The sequence below is a fragment of the Carcharodon carcharias genome, chromosome 14 (assembly GCF_017639515.1).
Source record: "Carcharodon carcharias isolate sCarCar2 chromosome 14, sCarCar2.pri, whole genome shotgun sequence".
NCBI lineage: Eukaryota > Metazoa > Chordata > Chondrichthyes > Lamniformes > Lamnidae > Carcharodon > Carcharodon carcharias.
Window position 1 is genome coordinate 23,174,904 of NC_054480.1, and position 27,783 is coordinate 23,202,686.

At 40.1% G+C, this 27,783-nt stretch overlaps 1 protein-coding gene across 7 annotated transcripts in view; it reads left to right on the plus strand.

Annotated features, from left to right (window-relative positions):
- Positions 1 to 27,783, plus strand: part of LOC121287096 (oxysterol-binding protein-related protein 2-like) — a 74,079-nt gene that overhangs the window by 20,488 nt on the left and 25,808 nt on the right. For 5 of the 7 annotated variants that reach the window (XM_041204621.1, XM_041204624.1, XM_041204622.1 and 2 more), the window contains 4 exons: positions 23,607 to 23,778; positions 24,935 to 25,082; positions 25,384 to 25,459; positions 27,470 to 27,604. In XM_041204621.1, coding sequence (XP_041060555.1) covers positions 23,742 to 23,778; positions 24,935 to 25,082; positions 25,384 to 25,459; positions 27,470 to 27,604 — 396 coding nt within the window. In that variant the 5' untranslated portion in view covers positions 23,607 to 23,741. Of the gene's footprint in view, positions 1 to 17,096; positions 17,174 to 23,606; positions 23,779 to 24,934; positions 25,083 to 25,383; positions 25,460 to 27,469; positions 27,605 to 27,783 lie in introns of all 7 variants that reach the window. The other 2 variants (XM_041204625.1, XM_041204623.1) reach the window with 1 other exon arrangement.

Consider the following 27,783-nt stretch of genomic DNA (forward strand, 5'->3'; position numbering starts at 1 on the left):
GCCCTGTCAATTTGGTCCGATACCCTTTTATCTCACTTTGGCATAATCCATTTGTATTTTTACCTTGAGCCTGACACTTTATGGCCACTGTTGTCAATTTCTTCTCTTGTGCTCACTCCATTTACCAGAATGAAATCAAGTAATGTTTCTTTTGTCCTTGGATTAGAAATCCACTGATCTAGGACGCTGTCTTGGATGCATTTCCCAATTAATAACTTGCATTACCTGTATTCTAGTCTATCATGGAATAAATAAAACCATCCAGTATTATTGCCCTGTTGATCTTGCATATTTTCTGAATTGTTTACAGATCTCCACTTTTATCTCCTTCCACTGTTTGGCCCATGTATGATCATATAGAATAGCATTATGTTGAGACAGGCATTAAGCCCTTTGCATAAGCAGAGTGTGCTGTGTTCAAGATATCCATTGTCTATTTGTGGCCACTGCTAAAAAGGTATATTTCATATTTAAAAACAAAATTTCACCAAGGTAACTCTCTGTCTGCCTCCTGATCGCCTTTTCCATCGATTTCATCAACCATTTAATTCTCAAGGGAGATTTTTGCTTAAAGTAAACTCATAGCTAAAGGTAATCAAAGAAAATTTCAGAGTTCCCATCCATTTATAACCCACACGTGCAACACTTTTTTTTTCTTTCTTTGAACCCAATACCAGAGGACAGTTGTGTCTATCACATAACGTGTTTGATCATTTCATCTTTATAATCAGCCAAATTAACTAAGTAACCAAGTTATTTCCTGTCAATTAGCTATTCAGTGGAGGACATGGGAGTTGGAGAAACGAGTTACTTTGATTTTAACTTTGCTATGTTTTATTTATAATGTAAAAACCATGACTAATGTCCATTGAAGTTGGAGGATTTGTGATACATGCATGATAATATCAGCTTCATATGCAAGTAGTTTGTTAAAATAGGCCTTCAAAAATATCATGCATGTGTGGTTCTGATAAGAGGATAACCTAGACTAATTTGCTGCAAATTTAGACATTTAAAGTCACAAGATATATGGCATCCTTTTCCATTTTTAGTTCCTCTGCAAGTTTGTAGTTAATTGATTTACTGTTCACTTCTGTTTGCTTTGACTTTGCAAAACAATAAATGATGAGAGGATGGCTTGGGCTATAAACTATGCAATGGGAGGTTGTGGTGTAGTAATGTCACTGGGCTAGTAATCCAGAGGCCCAGGCTAATGTTCTGGGGATTAGGTTCAGATCCACATGGCAGCTGGTGGAATTTAAAATCAAATAATTAATGAATTCAGTTAATTAATAAATTTGGGATTGAAAGGTGGTTTCAGTAATGGTGACCGTGAAATTTTTATCAATTATCGTAAATACCCATCTGGTTCACTAGTGTTCTTTTAGGGAAGGAAGTCTGCCGTCCTTACCTAGTCTGGCCTACATATGAATTTGAGCCTACAGCAATGTGGTTAACTCCTAATTGCCCTCTGAAATGGCTGTATAAGCCAAGGGAAATTCAATTCAATGGAAATTAGGGATGGGCAACAAATGCTTGACTTGTCACCAATGTCCACATCCCATGTAAGAATCAAAGAAGTTTTATTAAATAACAGGCAAGTTTCATTTTTTCAGGATTTCACACTTATTGTCTAATGTTAAATAGTGAAGGACATGGCAACAACTCGCATTTTGTAGTGCAATTAACAGTAACATGTCCCAAAGTGCTTCACAAAAATATGACCAAACAAAACGTGACCCTAAGCCATCAAGACATTAGGACAGGTGACCAAAAGCTTGGTCAAATAGGTAGTTTTGAAGTAGCATCTTAAAGGAAGAGAAAGATAGAATTTTGCTAACTATATTAAACCTGGATCTGTTTCTTTTAATATAAGTTGCTGCAGGCTTTCATTGGACTCTTGGAGGGTGCTCTTAACCTGTAAAAGCGAGTTGGTTTGGGATTCTGCAATGAATTAAAAAGGATGAAATTGATGAAGTTGTAAAACAGTTGACTTCCGCCTTTAATTTCAGCATGTTCGGCTATGTGCAGGAAATCTTGTGGGAGAGGTGGATTGTCAATTATATGTAGAGAGATCATTAAAACCCGTTTAAACTGTGAGTTTGAACTAACTGCGTGTGGGTTCCAAGGGTTTTGTGGAACTCCCCAATGACATCAAGGTGAGAAAACAGTGAGATTTGAGGAGGCTGAGCAAATGACAGACAAAAAAGCAATGAGATGTAACACCTGCTTCCATGCCTGAGTGAAAACCTTTTGCTCATAGGGCTTGATCTGAAAGTGTGCTTTTACTACTTTGGAAGTGGTTTCCACTACTTCTACATCATTTCTGCTATTTTGGCGTTTAGTGTATCTGACCCATCTGTCAAATAGCAATTTTTTTTTTAATTGATTCATGGGATGTGGGCCTCACTGGCTGGGCCAGCATTTATTACCCATCCCTAATTGCCCTTGAGAAGGTGGTGGTGAGCTGCCTTCTTGAACCGCTGTACTCCATGTGATGTAGGTACTCCCACAGTGCTGTTAGGAAGGAAGTTCCAGGATTTTGACCCAGCGACAGTGAAGGAACGGTGATGTATTTCCAAGTCAGGATGGTGAGTGACTTGGAGGAAAACCTAGAGGTGGCGGTGTTTCCATTATCTGTTGTCCTTGTCCTCTAGATGGTAGTGGTCATGGGTTTGGAAGGTGCTGTCTAAGGAGCCTTGATGAATTCCTGCAGTGCATCTTGTAGATGGTACACACTGCTGCCACTGTGTCGGTGGTGGAAGGAGTGAATGTTTGTGGATGGGGTGCCAATCAAGCAGACTGCTTTGTCCTGGATGATGTCCAGCTTCTTGAGTATTGTGGGAGCTGCACTTGTCCAGGTGTACAGGTAGATCGTGTACAGGCTTTGGGGAGTCAGGAGATTAGTTACTTGTCGCAAGATTCCAGCCTCTGACCTGCTCTTGTAGCCACAGCATTTATATGGCTAGACCAGTTCAGTTTCTGGTCAATGGTAACCTCCAGAATGTTGATAGTGGGGGATTCAGTGATGTTAATGCCATTCTCTCCTGTTGGGGATGTTCATTGCCTGACACTTGTGTGGCACGATTGTTACTTGCCACTCGTCGGCCCAAACCTGGATATTGTCCAGGTGTACAGGTAGATCGTGTACAGGCTTTGGGGAGTCAGGAGATCAGATACTTGTCGCAAGATTCCAGCCTCTGACCTGCTCTTGTAGCCACAGCATTTATATGGCTAGACCAGTTCAGTTTCTGGTCAATGTTAACCTCCAGAATGTTGATAGTGGGGGATTGTGATGGTAATGCCATTCTCTCCTGTTGGGGATGGTCATTGCCTGACACTTGTGTGGCACGAATGTTACTTGCCACTTGTCGGCCCAAGCTTGGATATTGTCCAGGTGTTGCTGCATTTGGACATGGACGATTTCAGTATCTGAGGAGTCACGAATGGTGCTGAACATTGTGTAATCATCAGCGAACATCCCCACTTCTGACCTTATGATGGAAGGAAGGTCATTGATGAAGCAGTTGAAGATGGTTGGGCCTAAAACGCTACCTTGAGGAACTCCTGCAGTGATGTCTTGGAGCTGAGTTGACTGACCTCCAGCAATCACAACCATCTTCCTTTGTGCTAGGTATGACTCCAACCAGTGGAGAGTTTTCCCATTGATTCCCATTGACTCCAGTTTTGCTAGGGCTCCTTGATGCCACACTCAGTCAAATGCTGCCTTGATGTCAAGGACAGTCACTCTCACCTCATCTTGGGAGTTCAGTTCTTTTGTCCATGTTTGAACCAAGGCTGTAATGAGGTCAGGAGCTGAGTGGCCCTGGTGGAACCCAAACTGGCATCAATGAGCAGATTATTGCTAAGCAAGTGCCATTTGATAGCACTGTTGATGACCCCTTCCATTACCAATGATTAAGAGTAGACTGATGGGGCGGTAATTGGCCGTGTTGGATTTGTCCTGCTTTTTGTGTATAGGACATACCTGGGCAATTTTCTACATAGCTAGGTAGATGCCAGTGTTGTAGCTGTACTGGAACAGCTTGGCTAGGGGCACAGCAAGTTCTGGAGCACAAGTCTTCAGTACTATTGCAGGAATATTGTCAGGGCCCATAGCCTTTTCAGTATCCAGTGCATTCAGCCATTTCTTGATATCACGTGGAGCGAATTGAATTGGCTGAAGACTGGCATATCTGATGCCTGGGACCTCCGGAGGAGACCGAGCTGGATCATCCACTCACACTTCTGGCTGAAGATTGTTGTGAATGCTTCAGCCTCATCTTTTGCACAGCTGTACTGGGTTCCTCCATCATTGAGGATGGGGATATTTGTGGAACCTCCACCTCCAATGAGTTGTTTAGTTGTCCAACACCGTTCACAACTGGATGTGGCATGACTGCAGAGCTTAGATCTGACCCATTGGTTGTGGGATTGTTTAGCTCTGTCCATCACTTGCTGCTTATGCTGTTTGGCATGCAAATAGACCTGTGTTATAGCTTCATCAGCTTGACACCTCATTTTTAGGTATGCCTGGTGCTGCTCCTGGCATGCCCTCCTGCATTCTTCATTGAACCAGGGTTGATCCCCTGGCTTGATGGTAATGGTAGAGTGGGGGATATGCGGGGCCATTAGGTTACATATTGTGTTCGAGTAGAATTCTGCTGCTGCTGCTGATGGCCCACAGCACCTCATAGATGCCCAGTCTTGAGTTGCTTGATCTGTTTGAAATCTATCCAATTTAGCACAGTAGTAGTGCCACACAGCAGGATGGAGGGTACCCTTGATGTGAAATTGGGACTTCGCCTCCGCAATGACTGTGCGGTGGTTGTTCCTACCAATACTGTCATGGACAGATCCATCCCTGGCAGGCAGATTGGTGAGGATGAGGTCAAGTATGTTTTTCCCTCTTGTTGGTTCCCTCACCACCGAGTCCTAGATGACAGAGTACCCGGTCTAGCAGCTGTGTCATTTAGGACTCGGCCAGCTCAGTCAGTAGTGGTGCTACCAAGCCACTCTTGGTGATGGACATTGAAGTCCACCACCCAGAGTACGTTTTGCGCCCTTGCCACCCTTAGTGCTTCTTCCAAGTGATGTTCAACACGGAGGAGCACGGATTCGTCAGCTGAGGGAGGGCAGTACATGGTAATCAGCAGGAGATTTCCTTGCCCCTGTTTGACCTGATGCCATGAGTTTTCATGGGGTCGGGAGCCGATGATGAGGCCTCCCAGGGCACCTCCCTCCCGACTGTATACACTGTGCTGCCATCTCTGCTGGGTCTGTCCTGCTGGTGGGACAGGACACACCTGGAGATGATGATGGTCTGGGACATTATCTGTAAGGTATGATTTCGTGAGGATGCTTGAATAGTCTGAGACAGCTCTCCCAATTTTGGCACTAGCCCCAGATGTCAGTAAGGAGAATTTTGCAGGGTCAGCAGGGCTGTGATTGCCGTTATTGTTTCCGTCACTGGGTGGTCCGCCTGGTTTCATTCCTTTTTATGACTTTGTAGCAGTTTGTTACAACTGAATAGCTTGCTAGGCCATTTCAGAGGGCATTTAAAAGTCAACCACGTTGCTGTGGGTCTGAAGTCACATGTAGGCCAGACCAGGTAAGGATGACAGATTCCCTTCCCTAAAGGACATTAGTGATGGGTTTTTACATCAATCGACAATGGTAATCGTTAAACCTTTTAATTCCAGATTTTTATTAAATTCAAATTCCACCATCTGCTGTGGCGAGATTCGAACCCTGGGTCTTTGGATTACTAACAACAATACCACTGTGCCAACGCCTCCCCTGTTTTCAGCATTAGTGCTGAATTCAGCATTGGTGCTGCTTATGCACCTTTACCTTGGGACCTCAGATGAGGAAGAAGATAACCAGCAACATCAGTGCCACTAGCAGGAGCAACAGCAGCCTTTTCACCCACCTGCTGCTCCACAGAAAAAGGATGAGCATAAAGTGCAGCTCAAAGGAAGTGATACTCCAACGTAGGGTTTAGAGGCAGGGAATAAGCTTTCTGGACATGACTAAGCACCAGTGTCTCATGAAGCTCAAGTATTATGTCAGGCAGTTGCTGGCATTGCAACCTGCTGCAAGGTGGATCAAGTGCATGTGCACTGCCAGTGGCTGTTAAAGTCCCCACTGCCCTTAATTTCTTCACCTCTGGCTCCTTCCTAAGATATTTTACCAAATATTACTATCTGCTGCCCATGAAAACATCTCACACGTGATCAATGACACATTTGCCAAGCATTGTCTGCACTTTGTGGCCAATCAGAATGAACAGGTGTTTGCCTTTGTAGCTCTGGCTTCCCATGGGTCCAGAGAATCATCAACTATACATGTAATAATCATGATGCCCCCAGATTACCCTGGAGTTGTCTTCAACTGCACAGGCTTGCACTCTATCAATGTGTAGCCTGTGTGCAATTACCAAAAGATCATCGTCATGTATCTTTGTGCAAGATTCCCAGAGAACTGTCATGATGTTTTCATCCTGTGCCAGTCACATCTCCCAGAGGTCTTCATCCCTCGAAGTAAAATTAGTGACTGGCTAATGACCCTGATAGGTGACATACAAAGCCATCAGACCATGAGAATTGTCGTTGAGCAAGCAGCCGGGATACTGAAGATACGCTTTCGGTGCCTGGACAGCCCTGGGTGCTCTTCATCGTGCAACAGCTTGGAATCTAGAATGGTAATGTTGTGTTGTGTGTTGCACAGCATAGTGCAGCAATGAGGACTAGAGTTCCAGGAGGAGGAATTTGCTGAGCACAATCTGTGGGGGAAGCATGATGAAGAGAAACAGGAGGAGAGAATGCTTATGTTGAGGGCAGCGGTCCACCTTGCTGCTTAGGATGTCCTATTTTTGACAAGCTTCAATTGGACTGAAGCAGTGGACCCATCTGACAGCAAAATTCAGAATCCACAGCCGCTTCCATCCCCCAGCACAAAGCAGCTCAACAATCAACAAAGCATCCTGTTACGGGCACCCGTTACTCATCTTTAACTCTTGTGTTACCATTCATCACGATTGAGAAGACCATTTGTGACGTATGGGAAATGGAAGAAACAATCATTTTAATCATGCAGAACAATTAAACAGAAACTAAACAGGCTGACACTATGCCAAACACACTTTGGAACTACAAATCTTTGCTCCTTCCTTTTTCTACTACTGCCATGTATTGCAACCCCCATGGATTCAGCTGAGGTAGATGCAGGCTGTTTGTAACCTTCCTCTGACTGCTAAGATGCTTTGGGCCGATGTTCTCTTGGTTTTAGATCCCCTGAGGGCTCTGCCAAAGACTTGACAACCTGCACTTATGCAAGGGCAGACTTGGTCATAGGGCTAGGAGGCACAGTTTGGGACACTGACTGGGGTAAGGGGAGGACAATGGTTGAGAAGTGGAAGCCCTTTGAGCAGAGTCCCCACTTGTGTGGCTCTTTGCCCCATCCTCCCTCTCATGGCCTACCTGAACAGCTTGTTGTTGCATGTTAGTGTTCACTGTGGCAGGCTTCTTCCTCCTGTCGACATGGAACAGAATCTCCCTGTAGGCCTTACAACATTTGGCATCAGCTTTAGCGGGTCATCACTGAAGCAGAGTGCTGATTTGCAAAGCTGCGATTCCATTGATACACTTCTTCGCTCTGTTGAAACACCTGGGCAATGTTTCCAGTTTCATCTTAGCAACTGAAATTGACTTCTGGGTTGTTATCACACCTACTCATGCTAATTGGTCAGGAAATCCAGAGGTCAGATGCAAATACAGTGGCTGCATTTAAAAAGCCACTGACAAATGTGCTGCTGAAATTTCCAGGTTTCTCACATGCTACCAGGCACCTCACTGCCAGCATTTGAGAATAAAAATCCAACCCATGTGGTTTTGAGTTCCTATCTTGATGTCCTCAGGATTAACTGGTGAGCTCCATGCATACTGCCTGAGAAATAAAGCCCTGCTACCCTTTGAAGCATAACCAGTAACAAAATAAAACTAAATGTATCTTGCCAATCAGATTTAGTTGTCAAATATATCTGTCATCAAGCAGAATTGTGTGCAAAGAAAATGTCTGCAATTGCATACGAACATACAAATTAGGAGCAGGAGTGGACCATTCAGCAATTCAAACCAGCTCCGCCATTCAATAAGTTCATGGCAGATCTGATTGTAACCTCAACTCCACTTTCCCACCTACCCCCGATAACCTTTCATCCCTCGCTTATCAAGAACCTATCTAGCTCTGACTTCAAAATATTCAAAGGCTCTGCTTCCACCACCTTCTGAGGCAGCGAGTTCCAAAGACACTCAATTCTCATAGGAAAAAAATTCTTGTCATCCCTGTCCTAAATAGCTAACCCTTTGTTTCTAGACAGTGGCCCCAGTACTTGATCCTCCCACTAGAGGAAACATCTCTCCGCATCGACCCTGTCAAGACCCCTCAGGTTCTCCATATAAACTCAGCCTGAATTAAGATCCGCCCTCCCGATTTAAACCATGCCCTCCTGACTGTCCATTTAAGGTGTTGGTGAAACATTCATTTGTCATATTTTGAAGTCCATTTGACTTAACCATTTTTGAAATGAATTGTTGAACTAAACAGTACTCAGTCATATCCACTCTTACTGAACTGTGCAAAAGAAATGTATTTACAATGGAACAATTACTTTTATGCAAGACATAGCTCTTCCCTGCAGCAGTTTTTGTATTTTAACAATATTGACTGGCAGCAGCCATAATTCTAAAGTAACTTGTCAGTTTTCTGTAATTAAATAACCTTATATATTTTGATATCATTATGATTTAGAATAGAGACTGAAAGGCCTTGCTTGCTACTAGAGCAAAAACTCACTTTATATTTGTTTTATCTGATTTCACTGGTGTACAACTGAATCAAATGTTGATTTTCAAGTGCAAGAATTACCAGGCAAACATCATCTTCGGGTGTATTTGTGACTTTAAACAGGAATATTTGGGTGAATGAGGATTTTTTTATTGAAATGTGGATTGACAACTTATTTGCAGTAATGACCGCCTGCAAGGTCGATACAATTCTAATTCACTTCTGTCTCCTACCTCGGCATAGAAAAGCATAATTAAGGAATACAATTGTATCTAATTCTTTTGGCAGGAGTGCTGAAATTGGTCTCTCAGATTTGGGTCATTGATTGTTGCCCTGCTCTGATGCCTGCCACTCAGTTTGTTTATGCTGTCCAGTGCATCGGATGCAACACATGCATTGATAGCCACAAGATGGGTGGTTCTACTCGATGCTGGAGCCAGCAGGTTAGGGATGGAAAAGGGAAGTTATAGGAGATTGGTGAGTTCGGGAAAGTAGCTGGTGAACAGTGAGCTTCAGCCGTTTTTTTTTTCAGTCACTCCAGCAATTGCATCATCCACGAAAGTGTTGGAGAACAGTGAATGAGCAAAAGCTTATACCCATGAACTTTCTGAGAGGGACAAATTATAATATGCTGTGCCAGTGGGTTGTTAAAGAATCTGCTGGATTTTTAGAAAGTAGGATTCCAGTTTCCTGTAGTAAACAAAGGTGAAATTTGTAGAATCCATTATAAAAAGTTGAACTGAACAATGATAAATTTATGTAGCACTTTCATAATAAAATAAATCAGTAATTCAGGCACACAGATATCAATGACTTGTATTTATACGACAACAACAATTTGTGTTTATTTAGCTCCTTTAATACAATAAAATGTTCCAAGGCTCTTCACAGGAGTATTATAAAACAAAATATGACACCGAGCCACATAAGGAGATACTAGGGCAGATGACCAAAACCTTAGTCAAAGAGGTGGGTTTTAAGGAAAGTTTTTTAAAGAAGGAATGAGGGGGGAAGAGGTCTAAGGCGGAGCAGAACTTGGGGTCGAGTTAGCTGAAGGCACATCCACCAGTGGTGGAACAATTTAAAATCGGGGATGCTTAAGCAGCCAGAATTAGATAAGCACAAGTATCTCTGGAGACTGTGGGGTGAGGAGATTACAGGAGACCAGAACTAGGGACATGGTTTGAGAATAAAAGACCTTTTAAGATGGAGATGAGAATTTTTTCTCTGAAGGTCGTTAGTCTGTGAAATCCTCTTTCCCAGAAAGCAGTGGAAGCTGGGCCATTGAATTTATTCAAGGCTGAGTTGGTTAGGGAGTTGAGGGTTATGGGGAACAGACAGGAAGGTAGAGTTGAGACCACAACCAGATGCCATTATCTTATCGAATGACGGAGCAGGCTCAAAGGGCCAAATGGCCTACTCCTACTCCTGCTTCTATGTTCCTATAGATGTGGAGGGGTGAGGCCAAAAAGGAATTTGAAAAAAAGGATGAGAATTTTTAAAATTGAGGTGGTGTTCAACTGGAATCCAATATAAGTCATTGAGCACAGGGGTGATGGATGAACAGGACTTGCTGTGGGTTAGGACACAGGCAGCACAGCTTTAAATGACCTCAGTTTAAGGAGGCTAGAATTTTATTCTTTCATGGGATGTGGGCATCGCTAGCAAGGCCAGCATTTTTTGCCCATCCCTAATTGTCCTTGAACTTATAGGCTTGATAGATTATTTCAGCCACATCGCTGTGGATCTGGAGTCATATGTAGGCCAAGCCAAGTAATGGTAGTAGATTTCCTTCCCTAAAGGATATTAGTGAACCAGATGGGTTTTTACAACAATCATTGGTAGTTTCATAGTTGTCATTATGAGAGCAACTTTCAATTCCAGATTTATTAATTAGTTGAATTGAAATTCCACCATCTGTCATGGTGGGATTTGAGCCCATATCCTCAGAGCATTAGTCTGGGCTTCTGGATTACTAATCCAGTGACATTATCACTATGTCACCGTCTACCCTGGAATGCAGGAGACCGGCCAGGCAGACATTATTGTAGTAAAGTTTAAAGGTAAAAATAGATGGTTGAGGGTCTCAGCAGCACATGAGCTGAGGCAGGGGTGGCATTGGATGATGTTACAGAGATGGAAATAGACTGTGTTAATGCTAGAGTGGATATGTAATCAGAAGCTCAAAGGCATCAAAGTTGCAAACACTTTGGTTCCTCAGACAGTTGCCAGGGAGAGGAATGGATTTGGTGGCAGGGGAAGCAGATTTAATGTAATGGACCAAAGACATTGGCTTCAGTCTTCCCAATACTGAATTGAAGGAAATTTCTACTTATCTAGCACGACATGTTGGATAAACAACCTGTCAATTTAGAGATAGTAGAGGGGAAGAGAGGTGGTGGTGAGATAGAACTGGGTTCCCTCAGCGTACATGTGCTCAAACTCATAGCATGTTACATAAGGCAGCATATAGATCAGAAATAGGAGGGGCCAAGGACAGATCCTTGAACATTGGAGTAGCACTGCAAGGGTGGGAAGTGGAGCCATGGCAAGCTATACTGGATGAAGGAGGATAGTGTGGCTGACTCTGTCAAAAGCTACAGACAGGGCGAAAAGGGTGAGGAGGGATAGTTTCCCCTTGTGCAGTCATAGGATGTAATTTAGACTTCATCAAGAGCCATTTCAGTACTGTGGCATTGGAAGAAATCTGATTGGATTCAGACATTGGGTTCTGGGGAAAATGGGCATGAGTTTGGAAAATGACAACATGTTCAAGGACTTTGGAGAGAAAAGGGTGGTTGGAGATGGGGCAGTAGTTTGCCAGACTGGAGGGGTTAGATAATGAGTTTTTGAAGAGAGGCCTGATGATCGAAGGAAAGAGGGCCAGAAACTTGGAGGGAGAAACATTAACAATATCAGTTGAAATGGGAGGCAGGAAGGGAAGTTGGGAAGTGGAAATAGGATCAAGAAATGGGTTTCATGGACAAGATGAGTTTGGAGAGGGCATGAGAGGAGATAGGAAAGCCAGTAGAGAAAGATGCAAGCTAACATGGGGATGGAAGCCTTGGGGGAAGTTTGACCTAGTGGATTAGGGAGAAGTAGTATAGGCAGCTGATCAGATGACAGTCTTAGCTACAAAGAAATTGATGAGCTCCTCACACTTATTGTTGGAGATGAGGGTAGAGGAGGTGGGAGAGGGGGTGTAAGGAGTTAGCTCGCAGTAGAGAAAAGAAGCTAGCATAATGAAGACGAGGAGAGTAGTGGACTTAGAACATTTTCTCAATGACTGCAATAGCAACTTTGATTTCATTTCTTATGTTAGTGAAGGAATTGTTTCATTTAGCATTTCCACTACGTTTGATTCAACTTGCTAAAGCTTACACTGCAAGAAGTTATTATTTCAAATTTTTGCATTTGACATTTGTTGAATAAAACAAAATGGTACCTAATTATTTTCTATCAGCTTGTTTTTTTATGGCAGTTGTGGTCAGATTTTCAAAGATTTCTCTTTAAGAAAATATTATGTGCACAAGAGGTGCATATAAGTACTGGCCATGTCCTATATGGAATGTGGTCAGTTATCAATAAAAACATGATTAAAAACTGGAAAATGTAAGTGATAGGTTGTTTACAGAAATATTTCCAACCAAATCTGTTCTATACTTCAGACTTGGAAGAAAACATAGCTTTTCATTTCCCATGTGCTTTGTGCTTATGTCTCAATTCTTTCAGTACAGTGAACTAGTAATCTTTGTTAAGGATAAGTGAATTCAAATGAATAATCACAATCATTCAAAGACCTTATGCCTCAAAAGACCATGCAGCTGATCCCAATTATGGTAATTGTAAACGCGTTTTGGTATATAATTTTATAACAAACCAAAACTTATCTTCAAACTTCGAAAGTTTTCCTCTTTCAAAATCTAGTATTGTTTTAAAAAGCCTAAAGCCTTGGTCAACAGAATTCATAGCTCTTTCAAAATGTGACTGGATTTAATCTCAATCGACTGAAATAGCTTCTCAGCATCAAGTCCCTGAGGTGGAGTTTGTAACTATGAATTAAACCAGAGTATGACTTTCAGCTCAAAGTCAGTTTTGTTTGATGGTTGTATGTGCTCTTGGCGTTGCTGTATGTGGTACAGGTCTGACCCAGACCTTACTCTTGTGCCCCAGTGGTTACCTGAGCCATCTTCTGCTTGAAGTTGGACTGTGTCCACAGGGACTCGATGTACAAATCTCTACATAAAGGTGGTTAAAAAAACCCTATGTTGCCCTCACCCTAATGGTCTGCTATATGTGTGGCTATTTCAAGCTGTACATGGACCCTCAGTACACCCAAGCCCAAGTGTCACTATGTACTGAAGTGTTCTATCTGTCCTTGGTATTGCAAAAGATAGGCCTGGCCACATTGCAGCAGAATGCTCTATCCAGTTAGACTGTGCCGTACCACTTCTCTCTTGAAGAAAAGTTTGTGCAGCAAAATATCTTTGACCATAGGTCCATCAGGCAATAGTCCATGTGTAATGTCCCTGAGGCCCTGCGGGAAAAGATGGTGATAGATCCGGTCAGGTGATTCTTTGAGCAGACTGTTGAAGTCATTTAGCAGAATTCCTCATAAGAGCTTTCAAACCCTATAGATCTTGATGCACACCTGGAGTTTTGGCATCACTGCATACTGCCCTTTGTGCTGCCGGGGCGGTGAAGAGACTGTTGCCTGAATGTGCCTTTGCAAAGAAGGTTTGGAAAAAGATGCAGTGGTTTTCGTTGACAGGATTCCCACAAGCCATTGGAAACCTGGAAAAGTAAAGGAAATTTTACAATAAAGGCCCAAAATCATTGAAAAGTCATCAAATTTTATGAAGACAGGGTGTGAGACTTTTCTGACTTTGAGTGGAATTCCAACCTTTTCCAATATTTTCCCAATGTCCACTTCCTCTTTTCGTAATCGTTTATTTTGCGCCACATGTTCTGAATCCTGTATAGGTTTTATTCTGATCCCTCCCATTACCACTGATGATTTGCCTGCTTTGGATACTACCAGAACAACAGCAGTCATTGGCCAAGTAGCCTGTCAATGTGGGACAGCCTACAAGCCAGATTGGCCGACATGGACAATGCCAGAACAACAGCAGTGATTGGCTGAATAGTATGAGCCAGATACTCTAGTCCCTCCTTTCCTGCTTGCCTCATGTGAGGAGAGGCATGTTTGTTGGTGTCGGTTGCAGATTTTTGTTGTGGAGGCGGAGGATTCAGCAGGTGTTCCTTCAGAGCCAGAGTATGGTAAGGTGGAACAGGAATTAGCACCTGGTGGAGGAGATGGCATCCAAAATTTTTGAGAGATTGTTTATTTTAATCATCATCAAATGCTGATATTGATGGTGTAGATTTGGAGAAATAGTTTCCACTGGGAGAAGGGTTAGTAAGCAGAGGACACAGATGATGATGCTGATTTTTGGCCCAGATTTTACTGTCAGCAGCAAAGCGATGACAGTCATTGCTGAGCTCGAGGAAAGCTTCCCACAAACACCTAGCAATCTCTGGTGGTCTGGACTTCTCCTTTTGTATTCTAATATCCAAGTTGTTTATCTCTATTAAAAAAAAACATTGGTCCTAGCACTGAATCCTGGGGAACACCACTGTCCTACTATCCTCCAATCTGAAAACAACTATTTTCCCAACTTGCTGTTTTCTGTTCGTAAGCCAATTTTTTGCCCAAGCTGACACTGACCTCCCTATTCCGTGTACTTCAATTTTGCTAACTACTGTTTTATGGTGTACTTTGTCAGACACTTCCTTAAAATCCATATAGACAACACCCCTTCATCAGCCTTCTGTTACTCCATCAAAATATTCAAAGATTAGTCAAGCTTTTCCATTACATCTTGCTTATCAATTTTCACCCCATCCATTACCTCAACCATTTCTGCTTCTACCAATATTTTGTCAGCACCCCCTTTGGTAAACACTGATACAAAGCACTCAAAAGTATTCTAGCCTTGCCCTGTGGCATTAAGCATATATCACCCTCTTTGTCCCAAATAGAACCCACATTGCTTCTTACTACCACATGCTGGCAGAAGATTTTTGGGGTTTTGTTCTATGTTAACTGCCATTCCACTTTCTTTGCCAGTCTCAGAGGGGTAATGATGGTGAACGCTGAAAGTTTCAGCGGCCTCACTACTGCAAGATCTGGATCACAGTCTCACAAATTTTCACCAGTAATGATACTGATCAGGGATTTCATCATCTTTCCAAACTCCCTGTCTAAAAGTCCTTGATATCAATGTAAATGTGAAGTGCTATAAAATTCTATTACTGTAGACCAACAAAATAAGGCAGAATTTAATGATTATTTCTTTTTTGAAACTGGCATTGATAAAATTTATATTTAGTCTGAAAAGCTATGGTTTACGGAGAAGTAAGTCTTGCTGTGTTCATTATTTTGTAAGACAATATGAGCAATTGAAAATTTGCTGTTACACTTGTGGATGTTTCCGTGAGATTGAAATATTAGCTCTTTTATTCAGAATCATCTAACTAATGATTTCTTTTCAAAGAGACATATAGCAGAAGAGATCATGTGGCCCACCTTGCCTGTGTCAGCTCTTTGAAAGAGCTATCCAATTAGTCCCACTCCTTTGCTTTTTCCTCATTGCCTGGCAAATTTTCTCCAATTTATCCAATTCTCTTCTGAAAGTTATGATTGAATCTGCTTTCACCACCCTTTCAGGCATAATCATAATAAATCATAATTTTTTCTTTCATCTTATCTCTGATTCTTTGCCAGTTACCTTTTAAATCTGTGTCCTGTGCTTACTAACCCTTTTGCCAGTGGAAACTATTTCTCCAAACATCCTTCATGACTTTGCTTCTTTTAAATCTGTCTATAACCTTTTTAAGGATAGCAATCCCAGATTCTCCAGCCTCTCCATGTAACTGAAGTTCTACATCTCTGGTGTTTTTTTATTTATTCGTTCATGGAATGTGGGCGTCACTGACTAGGCAAGCATTTATTGTCCATCCCGAACTGCCCTTGTTCAGTGGGCATTTAAGATTCAACCACACTGTGGGTTTGGAGTCACTTGTAGACAGACCAGGTAAGGACAGCAGATGTTTAGTGAACCAAATGGGTTTTAACAGCAATCGACAATGGTTTCACGGTCATCATTAGGCTTTTAATTGAACTCAAATTCCACGATCTATTGTGGCGGGATTCAAACTCAGGTCCCCAGATCATTACCCTGGGTCTCTGGATTACTAATCCAGCGACAATACCACTACACCATTGCCTCCCCCATCTCTGGTGTTATTCTAGCATATCTCCTTTGCAACTGTTTCAAGGCCTTGACATCCTAAAGACTGGGCCCAAAATTCGACAACAAAACAGAAAATGCTGGAAAAACCCAGCAGGTCTAGCAGCATCTGTGGAGAGAGAGAAACAGTTAACTTTTTGATCATTTAGTATGGTTAATTTAGTATGACCCTGAAGAAGGGTCATATGGACTTGAAATGTTAATTCTGTTTCTCTCTCTGCAGATGCTGCTTGACCTGCTGAGTTTTTCCAGCACTTTCTGTTTTTGTTTCAGATTTCCAGCATCCGCAGTATTTTGCTTTTACCAGAATTCAACAAAATAGGTTGAGGCCTAGCCAGTGTTTTATATCTTTCTTGCTTTTGTGTTCTATGCCTTTGCTTATAAAGCCTAGGACCCTGCATGATATTTTTAAAACATTCTTGACAACTTGGCCTGCTACCTTTGAAGATTTCTGTATGTGAACCCCTGGGCCTCTCTTTTCTTGCAGCCTTTGTAAAATTGTACTGTTTAGTCTATATTGCCTTTACTCATTCTTCCTTCCAAAATGTATCACTTCATACTCTGAATAGCAATAATGTACTTCTGTGCATCAATCAGAGGTTAGATTTCAATATTTCAGTTCCAGGTCTTTTATTTGCTATATTGTGGCTAAACCCAGTATGACCTTGCATACCATTATGACATCAAGTTGCTTCTGCAGTTAATGTGCAATATGTAGGTGTTAACACTGTTGAATGGCAAATAGAGAGTGAATAATATCTGGCTCAGAATGTGTTCAGAGGTTGTAACATAGCCTTGAGATCCGGAGGATGTTGTAATTCGAGCGAAGTTTTGAGTGATTTATAAAAGCCATCTGATCTCTTTGTTTGTATATAACCATACTAAATGATCCAAGCCTACTCTTATTACTTACTCCATATGCAACTTGTTTTGCAGCTAAGTGCTTTGAACTTCCTTGGTTAGCTTTTCAAAGGCTACTGTGAAAGAAGTGCCACTAGGACAACCTTTATGATGTGAGTAATAAGACATGAAATGAAAATTTTGAACGAGTATGCTAGTTTAGGATTACATTGATATCAGTAGGTGGAAAAAATGGTATTTTATTGGGTTATGAAATTGATGGTGTAGAAATAACATTAGTGATAAAATGTGTTGTGCTGTCAGAACTGTGCTGTCAGCTAAGCCATTGTTTACATGAGTCCAACCAAACTTTTTTTTAACAAATGCTGATGTAGAGGATAATGTACAAAAAGTTTCAATTTCCCCATGTATTTATGATCATGAGTAAGGAGGTTTAATTCTATTATGGATGCTTTTGTTTGTTATGTGATTTTAAAATGAGGAATGTATGGAGGTTGGGAGAACTCAATTTTATTAGGTTTCCAGATTAGCTTAATGACCAGTATATAAACAAATTTATGTGAGTTGAGCTAATGCCGGAGGTGTATGTTTCAACCCAGTGTGTATTAAAATAATCCTGTAAAAGTGGTGTAGGTTTTAATGGTTGAATACCAGCTATTAAAACAGTTTGAAGGTTTTTATGCAATATTGTAAAATGGACAATAGCGAGTCAGCAGTCTGTTTTACATCCCACATTTTTTAAAAGAAAAAAAAATTTCAATTGAACACCAGAATTTGCATGCTTTAAGTTCCAATATTCTATATGTGATGCAATGTCAAGAACAAAATTCATTCAAAAATCACAGGATCTGGAATTCTGATGTGCCCAATTTGTCTGCTTAAGTTATATACTGTATTTCATGAATGGATTTCATTTAAGGCACTTAGACAGCAGCCCCCCCTCCCACCACCACCACCACCACCACCAAAGAAGATTCTGACATCTTTATTCGTAAGGAATGAGTGCTTTTGAACTGTTGGCATTTGTACTTTTTATTTTGAAGAACATTTAGATAGCAAAACCTCTTTGTTGGGAGCCATGGTAAGCCCGGGTCCTTGAATTTGTGTCCAGTGTCAATTCACAAAGCAAAATATGAATATTAGGTAAACAGTTGTACAAAACATTTGTAACCATGTACTGGAGGTTTAAATTATTTCTATAAATTGATTAAAAGCTAGTTTGTGTTCTATGCTTTGTCATCATCATTTGATATTTTGGTTTTAATTCAATAAGGTGCCCTCTTCAGAATCTGGACCGAGTTGACATTGTTTTTTTAAAAAAGAATAACAGTGAAGAAGCTTGTGAAATGCCCGGGCTTTGATGAATCGGTAACTTTTCTAGAAACCATGGGTGCTGTCCATTCCTTTTGGGGAAAGCTGGAAATTTTGTGGTGAGGATGTAGTGTTCCACTTCAGTACCAAGTATAGACATCAGCACCCCCAGTCTTCCCCTCCCACCTGCTCCACCGCAAATATATTTTAATATATGGATATCATGTTGAAAAGTTCCTTGTGTTCTGCCCTTGAAGTGCACCCTAATCCCAACTTCCGAAAATTGTTTCCAGCTATACAAACATATTGTTTTAACTTTCCATAATAGGCATTTTTGCTATCACTTTAGTAAGACTACTAATTTGGTGTTGAATTGTGGCCAATTATATATTGTGCCCAAAACCATTGCACTAGTCTCTTGTTGCTGAAAGAAACTTTCATGTTATTTGTCTGGCCAAGATTCAAATGCAAACTCCACAGATGAAAGAATAGTGTTGTAAACAAGGAATCCATATATAGCCTTTAGCTTTATTGTTACTAAAATAACGTTCTACTGTGAATTGTGTATAAAAAATGTTTGATTCGGAAACTGTCGGTACATTCAGTAGATTTATTTTCACTTGCAGTAGCATTATTTATTACTGTTACACACATGCAGGGAATGAGAGTTTTTGATAGAATAAATAAACAGGACCAGATTTTACATCTGTTTGTAAATTATCTTTTAAAACAAAATTAGAATATATTTTGATTTTGTTAGCTTTGGACTTGTTGAAAAATATTCTTGGTAAATGGTAGATTTTACCAGAGCAATAGTGTGTGTGGTCTGCAAAAGCGTGAACACCTTCAAATTTTCTATTCAGAAGCAGTGGAATCAAAGATGGTGAACGTGTTATGTGAAATTCCTAAGCTCAGTTTCTGGTATGCTTGTTGAAGGTTGCAGTATTTGTTAGTATAGTGCATAAGATGTTTGTAAATTGACAGATCTCATTAGGCTTCCTGCCTGGAATAGTAGAATTAAATAAGATATTATTAGTCCTCTTTAGATGTTTAAGCAAATTAATTGCTTTTAACACTGGGGATAACTTTCTGGTTATGAATGCTTCTGTGCAAGGGTGTTTATGGTGGTTTAAAACATTTTTTATTTCTCATGATCATGTGCTGAAATGTATTTTAAAAAAGACCCAGCCACCCACAGTATTTGATTTGTGTTCTGTACTGTTAAAAAGATAGGTTGTAGCAAAGATTCTAATAAGATTTTTCGTAGTAATCTAATGTACAGAACAATAACACAGTTGAATCCACTTCTCACCTCTTAATTATCAGATTTTCTAAAGCTGTAGTTTGTCAATTTTAAATAATCATCAACGACTGCTAAGACTCCACTGAAAAATTGAGAAAAGCGTGATAATCTGAGGGTTTACATTTATAGGCTGAATGAATATCAGTTTGTGTACCTTGGTGGATATCGAGTTCAGTATTTTCCAATGTGTTTAGAAATGTAAAAATGCTGATCATTTTCAACTTTTTTGGCACATGAATAAACATAAAAAATGTTGCTATTAATATAAAACATTTTGTTTAGTTGAAAGGTCATTAAAATCCACAAGGAACCCCATTGTTGATAAGTACAGCATTCTGCCACATACCCGTGTCTACGAGGGGAACTGTCAGCAGTAAGATATAATTGTCTTCAGTTGAGTTGGAAGACCATTCAAATTCAATAAAAATATTTTGAAGTACTTCAAATGTCCAATTGTGTGTGCTGCATTCTTGTTTCTTCTGACCTCACACAAATAAAATTAATTAATGAAATTTTACATTTGTTTAATCTTTTCAGATGCTATTATCAAATTTGTCGGATTGTTGTTTGTTCATTCATGGGTTGTGGGTGGTGTTGGCAAGGCCAGGATTTATTGCCCCTGAAAAGGTGGTGGTGAGCCACCTCCTTGACAGCTTGAGCGGCTTGCTAGGCCATTTCAGAGTGCAGTTAAGAATCAATCACATTGTGTGACTCTAGATCCACAGCATAGGCCTTGCCAGGTTAGGATAATAGATTGCCCTCCGCGAAGAACATTAGTGAACCAGATGGTCACTTTTTATTCCAGATTTATTTAATTAACTGAACTTAAAATCCCCAGCTACATTTGAACTCATGACTCTGGAGATTTAGTCCAGGTCTCTAGATTACAAGTCCAGTAATATAACCATTATGCTATCATCCCCTAATCAGTTGGCCAATGTGCACTTTAATTTAGTAATGTTAGAATTACCAAAAAAAGTATAAAGAAATCTTGCTTTTCCCCCCCCCCACCACCCCCCTCTTGAACATAACAGCCGATGCTGCCAGACCTGCTGAGTTTTTCCAGGTAATTCTGTTTTTGTTTTGGATTTCCAGCATCCGCAGTTTTTTGTTTTTACCCCTCTTGAACATAATGGTTCTTTGCTGGGTTATTATAACACAGACTCTCATCATCCTCATATACCTAGTCCTGGTACCCACTATTCGTATATGATGCTTGAAGAGGAAGTTTTGCCTAATGTAATTAATTTTTATAATAGCAATTTAAATAAATGCCACAACCAACTATTTAAATTATTTGTTTTCAGTTGCTTGGGAATTTTTTTTTTGTTTGGTGCAGGGAGGAAGGAGGGTAGACATATCAGTTCTTTTTTTAAATTATGTAAAGTGAAACAATTTTGAATATTTGAACATGGCGTGGTAGGAATGTAGATACTGGTTGAAGCCAGAATTTGTGAAGCTTTCAACACGCCTATGACCTTCATTAAAAGGCAAAAGAAACAAAGGTGCGGTTTATTGTGAACTGACTCAGATCAATATAAATACAACTTTTACTGATGGTGACACTTATTTTTATTTATTAGGGAGCTATGATTGCAAGGAAACATGTTGAGATAATCTATTTGCATATATTATTAAAACAACTACTTGTGTTTGTATAGTGCTGATAAAATGTAAATGTGTGATGGTGCATTTTAGAGCAAGGGTTCTCAACCATTTTGCTTCTGAGGAGCTCCTCCCATGTTATAAAAATCCACGGTCCCTTTGCATATAAAAAATAGTTGTACAATTTGATGTTATTTTTGTTTTACTTGATTTTAAACTGGTTGCTGCTCCTGGGCACTAAATTGTGGCATGGGTACCAGATCTGGGCTTGGGTGAGGACTGCACTCTGAAAGGTTGCAGCTGTGAGCCGCCTTGTGAGCAGCGGGATGTTGGCTGAGTTGTTCAGGGTGCTGAAGCGCGGGTTTAAAAATTCATTTGAGACATTGCACAAGGCCCACATTCTAGTTATTCTTGGCAGCTTCCTTGAAAATTTCTCGTAGCTTTCTAAGGGCTGTGCCCCAGATTATAAAAACCCTGTTCTAGAATCCTTTTGATTAATCAGATCACAACAATATTGACCACTAGTCTTTCGACCAATCACCTATTGGCAAAGTACTGAACATTAGTCACCATAGACTGTTTTGTTAATAGAAATTTTATATTGGTACTTTACACATCCTTCTTTCAAACCAGCACAACTACTAAGCAACTCCATATGAAATCTCATAGATGTAATTAAAATGAATCTATCCTTGAACTCTGGCTTTGGATATTCTTGGTTTTCCTATATGAAGAATTCTGTCTGCTTTTTGAGTTCATCTCACAATTATATTTTAAAGCTTTGATAGGAAAAAATCAATTAAGTTTCACCTCAGATTGAAAACTGTAGTGTATAATGGAACTGTCTAAAGGCAGTGCAAGAGTTCTATCTGAAATATTTTTGGACAGTCTCAGCCCAGTTCCTAGCAGGAATGAGCCAACTGTTCGGAACAATGTATAACTTTGAGTTTAATTTATATTTGTGTTTGTGTCTTAAGATGAAACATTGTTCTAGTTTAATTTAAAGTTTTTTTTTGTGAGCTGGGTGCTGGGAAGTTTGGAGGTCCTGTTTGTATACATGCATTTTTAGTGAGGTTTTGCCATCCTTGAAATGAAGAGAGAGGTTACAAAGGGGTTAGTAGTTTAGTGAATGTAGAAAAAAGTAGAAATCTGTGCTGTTGCCTAGCAACAGGGGTCCAGGAACAAACAAAGAAAGACAGAAGGGCAGTTCAGTCAGTGTGTGTCTACCAGAGAGTGAAGGCAGAAGTTCTGAGCTCTCTAGTGAGAAACCCCGCAAGACTGCTGGGGAGCTGAGTTTAGGGAACTCGTGTTTGTTCTGAAGTTAAAGTAATAGGGTGTTTAGATTGCGATTTTTAGGTGTCTCATGGAGAGATAACAACTGAGGGAAAAGCATCTAGTGAATGCTCACATCCATCGGAAGAAAACTGTTTGCAACTGGGCTAGCTGAAGGAAGAATCTGTGGTGTTGAGCTAGTGGTAAACCTTGACTGGGTTTTTGTGTCTGTAAGGGTATTGCTGGGATAAAAGGAGTAGTGAGAGTTTGAATCATTTTCTGGTGTTTGTATTGAAATCTTCCCAACTTTTTTATGTAGTGTAATATAGCTCATTTTTCTTGTTTGATAAACATTTCATTCTTTGTTAAAAGTACACTGTCAGACTCTTGTGAATGTGTTCAGTAAAAGACTTTTTAAAAAAAAACAAAGTTAGGATCTATCAAGCCAGGTTTCACTCTGGGATTTGACTTATCCAGTACTAACATCAGCTGGGAACATAACACAACAGCATAAATCTTTCCCTAATTTAATATCAATTGTACACTTATTCAGTTATAAAATGACTGATGGGAAAATTGGGGGAAGAAACAGTACATTTGTACAATTGGAGATGCAGTTCTGAGGTTTGGGTTGAGGTACACTTTTGAGTAGCAGTAGGAACTTTTACTCTGCATCTAATTGTGCTATATTTACCTGGCGGTGTTTGTACTATAGCTGAGTGCCTGAAATGGGAAAAGATCCATTCCCCAAAAGAACATATTCACCTTGGTAAGTGTAACAAAAATTGTAGCTCCATCTCATTAGTCTTTCCTCATGTCATTAAACAATGTTAGATGATTCATTGTTAAAATGGTGGTGGAGTTGGAGGGACGCAACTTTTAATTGACCTTTTTAATGAATCATCTTTGCTAGGCTCATATTCTGTAATCGCACTCGTGCTATCCATTAACTTTGAGATACTAAATTCTAGTTTTGTCTCTACATTGTGATGAGAAAACAATTGAAATTTAATGACATTGAAATTATATGATATTTTTAGTTGACTGGCCATGATTTCAATTTGGTAATGTGTTGATCTTGTTCCTTGTTTTAGATATTTTTTGAGCATCTAGAATACTATAGAAAAAAAGATCAAGAAACCATATACAGTACTGTCCAAGGAGAACAATGTACTAAAGTGCCTTTATTGGAAAAGAAGCAAGAGTTTTAATTTGTCTTCAAAAGGAGGATGAATAGTGAGGAAGAGTTTTATGATGCTGTTACAGGCAAGTATCTGATTGCATTTGACAGTTGTATCCTGTATTATGTTGATATTTATTTTGATGGAGGGAATGAAAAGCCAAAGCTACTAAAAGCTGTTTTTACCTTATTCCTGGTGATTTGACAGTAACATACCATTCCTTTTTTGGGATGTTACCATAAGGCTTATTAATTTCTGGTACCACTACTCTAATTATGAGGACAAATTTAAAAACAACTTCAGAAACCTCCAAAAATCATTATTATTAATGAATATTCAATGTTTATAAATATCTCAATAGCGTTGAATATGTATATGAAGAATATCTAATTAGGGATAGGTGAGTGTATCTAATCTCTCATCAACAAGAGAAAAGCCTTTAATTGTGTTTTGGAGAATTTGGGTGTGTCTTTCCTATGAGTGAAAGATCATATACATTCATCACTTCCTGGGAGATATGTTAGTTACATAGCAAGTTACACATAGTTAAACATATGTAAGCTGTTCCTGATTCGCTGGTTCACAACAGCTGAGGAAGAAATCTGTGCCTATTTTACCCTGAACTATGGCTACTTAGGGGCCAATATCAAGATCTAAAAAACTTTATTGGTAACACACTCATGTTGAAGAATCCTTGTGCCTTCACTAAAAACGTTTAAAGCTATTTTACAAAGAACAGGTTAATTTTAACAAGTTGGTCCTGCAACGTCAAGATCAATGTGTAGAAATTGCGTTTCTATGATTCATCATAGCGATGTAATTTATATGGAAGAAAAGCAAATGGCCAAAACAACAAATTAACAGGCTTTTTGGCATGGATTTCCTTATTAGTTAATTACAATTTATCTTACAAATTTAATCATTTCCTTCTAGGGCACACTTGTTTTTGGATTTTACAGTAGTTAAATATTTTTAAAAGTTTTTTTGCTGTCTAAACAGCTTTGTCTGTCAAAAAAGAAACAAGAAACTATTTGCAACCCTGGTTGATGTTTGATGCAAAATCGGTAGAAAACAAAAGGGATTATGAGTTATTTTTTCTTGTTAAATGATGGCGTTATCCTACTGTAGGTAAAGGATAAAGAACTGTCAATTGAGTTTTCGTATTCATTTGATGAATTTGATAATGTCTAGCTTATAAAGTAGACCGCAAAATTAATTATCTATATTATTACTTTATATAGGGTTTGAATCAGATGATTCTGAAACTAGAATGGGTCCAATGGTGTCAGGTGATTCATTGAGTTTTTGCAGCAAAAGTGGAAGCAGTACATCTGAACAGAATGTTCACAACCGAGAACCGACACAAGAAAATGGAATTAAAAAACATAGGTGAGTTTGGATGGTGGAATAACAAGCTTTGTATAGTGTAGGGCCTAGGTGAATGCTGCAGACTTTCAGAACGTAAAATCAAAATGGAGCAGGTTAGTTTGACGGAATAGCTTTTTCTTATTCCTGCAGTGTAATATTTCCTGCCAGTAAGACAAATTTTTATCAAATGCTTTTTATTTGCAAACTCAGTAATAAAGACAATTATTACAGTATATTATCTTGATTGTAAGAAGTTTTAGCCCTTTGAGTCCTACAATTTTGCATCTGTCTATAGTTACTTTTTCACTTTTTATTCTTACAGAACTGCTTTACCAGCTCCAATGTTTAGTAGAAATCAATTGAGTTTGTGGAGCATTTTAAAGAAGTGCATTGGATTGGTGAGTATATATTGGCTGGCTGATTTAAATCAACTTTAGAGATTTGATGAATGTTTGTTTGTATTTCACTAGGGTAATGACAATGGTATTCCTAATCTTAAAATTACTCCTGGTGATAGCCTTTTGTTGATATAAATTTGGGTTTTGAAGGATCCAGTTATGCATTTTATACATCTTAACAATCTGGCATTTGGTCATATTGTCCACCTCCAACCACTCCACTGCCCAGCTGTGTGGGACTGTCCTTGCTTGGTTCTGCTATTAGGTAACCAAACATAGCTAAAGTATCTTCAACAATGGTTTCTCTGCAATCCCACAACATTACCTCTGGAGACCTCCAAGAATTTATCCTTGATTGCTCTTCTCTTCCTCACCTACTTGCAGCCCTTTGGTGTCTTCGTCCAAAGGCATGGGGTCAGGTTCCATATGTACACTGACATTACCCAGATTTATCACACTTCCACCTCTTTCAAACCTTCCATTGCCTCTGTGTCACCAACTTGTCCAACATCCTGGATGAGCCATGATTCCATTCTGTTAAACATTGGGAGAACCAAAGACACACAGTTTTCATCTGCCATGACAAACTCCAAGTCCCTTCCATCAATTCTGTGCCCCACCCTGGCCAATGTTTCTAATATGTTTTTGTCTCCTCCACGCCTTGATTACTCCAACACTAATGACTGGTCTTCCATCTTTCATCCTCTAAAGTGTCAGCTGATCCAAAACTTTGCTGCCCGCACCCTGAGCTGTACCATTGTGCTCACCCATTTCCCCAGAGCACTATATTAGCTTTCAGGCCTCTAATTTAAATTTCTCAACTTTATGTTCAAAATCACATTGTGATCGCACCTCTCCCTGTCTCTGCAACCTTCCTCAGCCCTACAGCACCCTGAAAACTCTGCTCCTTTTACATGCCCTTCACTCTCTTATATGTGCTAAAGTCTGAAACTCTATCCCTAAATCTCTCCAGCCCTGTCTCCTCTTGAGACCGTTCTTAAAACCAACCTCTTTGACAAAGATTTTGTTATTTCTTTAGTTCAATGTCAATTTTGTCTGTTTACACTCCTGTGTAATGCCTTGGGATGTTTTGCTACATTAAAAGTGCAATATAAATGCAAGCTGTTGGCACTTGGAAATAAAGATAGAAGAAGGATTAAATCCAAAAACGGGGCAGAAAAGTGAAATTTTATATTTTTCTCTTGTATGTATTTGACAGTTTAAAAAAATATATAGTCCTCTCATCTTCAGTTAAACAATACTGAAAATTGATTTATTGAGCAGGATATTCCCGCAAGCTTCCGGATCCCAATGTTCTAATTGGGGTCCCAAGCCATTAAGACTGGCCCAGCGATATTCCTGAGGTGGCACCCTAATTGGCTGTCTCCGAGCTCGCTGTCCTATTAGAGATGATGTACTGTGCCCCCAGTGCTGCTGGTTCAATCAGAGGGCTAGCAACTCTAGAGCCTTGGCAGCCCCACTGGGAGAGCTACATGTTGCTGAGGCAGGTAGAAGATCTGAAGGAACCCTCAAAGGAGTTAAAATTAAATATGTTGATCGGAGGCAGGGGGAGCCAGTGGGCTCTTGATTTGGAGGGGAAATCCCTCTGGATAGCTTGAACGAGCGACCTTTCATGCCCAATTCCCCCATTTGGTGGAAGGAACCTCCTGTTTTGAATACCACCACCACCCCTTCGGCCCCAGACTGCCGCAGGAAGGCCACCTCCATTAAGCTGGCAGCCTTAGCACACGACGGGGTCTGCTCCCCTAGCAGCAAAATATACTCTAATTAAGGCCTTAATTATAGTAAACTGACTACTTATCTGGCCCTGGGAAAGTTCCCTGGCAGCAGGAATGTGTCAGAGAGCCGTCCCAACTCTGCTCCCCACTACTTTCCCAGCCCCCCCACGCCACCTCCCCCACCCCACCACTGCAGGGGTGGGAAAATTCAGCCCACTGTATCTAAAATAAAAATTGACAATTAACAAAGTCTTCATGTTTTGTCTTTTAGGAGTTGTCAAAAATTACTATGCCCATTATATTCAATGAGCCTTTGAGCTTTCTGCAACGAATTACAGAATACATGGAGCACACGTACCTCATTCACAAGGCTTCTATGCTTTCTGATTCGATAGAGAGATTGCAGGTGGGTATGCTTCAGATAGATCTAACTTTGCACTTCAGCCTTATTGAGCTGTGTCTTTTACAATGCCCATGGTTGATAATAGAAATAATGCTGTGTTAAGTGTGCAATTCCGTGGTGAAGGCTAAGAATTATTGGTGGACCTGTCAGTCATAGTATTAGGATGTAAAAAACTTGAACTA